General features: G+C 49.8%; 1 protein-coding gene across 1 annotated transcript; it reads right to left on the bottom strand.

Annotated features, from left to right (window-relative positions):
• Window positions 1–236: 236 nt before the first annotated feature.
• Window positions 237–704, bottom strand: LOC137756379 (histone H2B-like). Its single transcript, XM_068532656.1, has one exon. It carries the CDS (start codon window positions 702–704, stop codon window positions 237–239), a length of 468 nt encoding a protein of 155 aa, XP_068388757.1.
• Between the last annotated feature and the right edge of the window lie 741 nt (window positions 705–1,445).

Here is a 1,445-nt window from a genome sequence, read left to right as displayed (position 1 = left end):
AACATTATTGAACAAAACTCACTATTTCATTTTGAGCAAATTAGACCATAGATATATTAAAATGTAGTTGATAATATTTAGTTCTTTGTAAAAAAGATGTTTAAAAATTAGCAGGATGACACACTTTAAAAAACAAAGTCGATCAAAGTTTATCAGAATACAGTTCTTATTAAGAAAACTGAGGTGGCTCTGAAAAGATCCTTTGGTTTGCGATGCTCAGGTGGTCCGGAGGCAGCTCATTTGCCGGTGATGTACCGAATGACTGCCTTGGTGGCGCTGGATATGGCGTGCTTGCCCCTCTTCCCAGGCAGCAGCAGGCGCACGGAGGTCTGCATGTCTCTGGAGGTGAGGGTGGAGCGCTTGCTGGAGCGGACCAGGCGCGCCGCCTCGCCGGCGATTCGCTCAAAGATGTCCTTCACGAACGAATCCATGACGTTCACGGCCTCCTGCGAGAGGCTCAGGCCCTCCTGGACCCGCTGCAGCACCCTTCCGAAATAGGTGGCAAAGCTGTCGAAGCCGTCAGAGAGGCGGCGGCGGCTGCAGCGGCGGCGGCAGCGGCTGCAGCGGCGACGGCGGCTGCAGCGGCGCTTCGGTGTCTTCTGCTCCGGGTTCTTCGGCTCGGCTTCCTTGGTGCCCGGGCTTTCTTCAGACGTCTCCTTGGTGCCCGGGCTTTCTTCAGACGTCTCAGACGAAGGCTCAAGCATGTCGGAATCGTCTTCCCCGCAGCTCAGAGGGAAGGACAGGGCGGCCGTCGAGGTCCCTTGGCCCGGTGTCTACTCCCTGCCTTCTATGACGTCACGGGCAATGCTCACATCTGATTGGATAAAATGCAAAGCAGGGAGGTCTGTCACTAAGGAACCCCATGTCACCTGTGATTGGATGGCCCCCTGCTTGGCCTCCAGTCAGCCAATCACAGTGGAAATCTGGTGACTTTAAACTTTCCGTGACCTGTACCAGAAAATCTTTGAACTATGCCCCGTGTAGGCAAAGTTCACCTCAGCTGATTTATGCCTACTATTTATGCATGAGAACTCTGAAAAGATGTCACCCAAGTCACCTACACTGAAGAAAAATCAGTTTGAGCTTCCTGAGCGAGTCTGACCTCCCTAACTCAAGTCGTTGCCGCCATCAGAATGACTTTAGCCACTTGGCGGGCCATTTTACTCCCACATAGTATCTTGTCTTTCCATGGCTGAGCCTCCGTGGCTTGAGCCGGAAGTCTCTGACATGGTCTGCAGAGTGCTCCTCGAAATCATGGGACATAATTGACCATCTACTGCCTCCAATTATGATCAAAACCCTCAGTGAATCAGAAAAAATTGAAATCTCAAAGCCACATTGTCCAAAGTTGGAACACAAACAGAAATGGGAATACTTTTAAAATTAGTAAAAATACTTAAACATTTCTCAAATATAAAGTTTTCTTAACATTCCTTAGGTCCTCA

This window comes from Eschrichtius robustus, chromosome X (assembly GCF_028021215.1).
Source record: "Eschrichtius robustus isolate mEscRob2 chromosome X, mEscRob2.pri, whole genome shotgun sequence".
Taxonomy (NCBI): Eukaryota; Metazoa; Chordata; class Mammalia; order Artiodactyla; family Eschrichtiidae; genus Eschrichtius; species Eschrichtius robustus.
Note: the sequence above shows the minus strand (reverse complement) of the source record. Positions and strands in the feature narration are given on the sequence as shown.

Bases quoted from the DNA above. Each gene is read 5' to 3' on its own strand.
- LOC137756379 (XM_068532656.1), bottom strand. From the start codon at position 704: ATGCTTGAGCCTTCGTCTGAGACGTCTGAAGAAAGCCCGGGCACCAAG.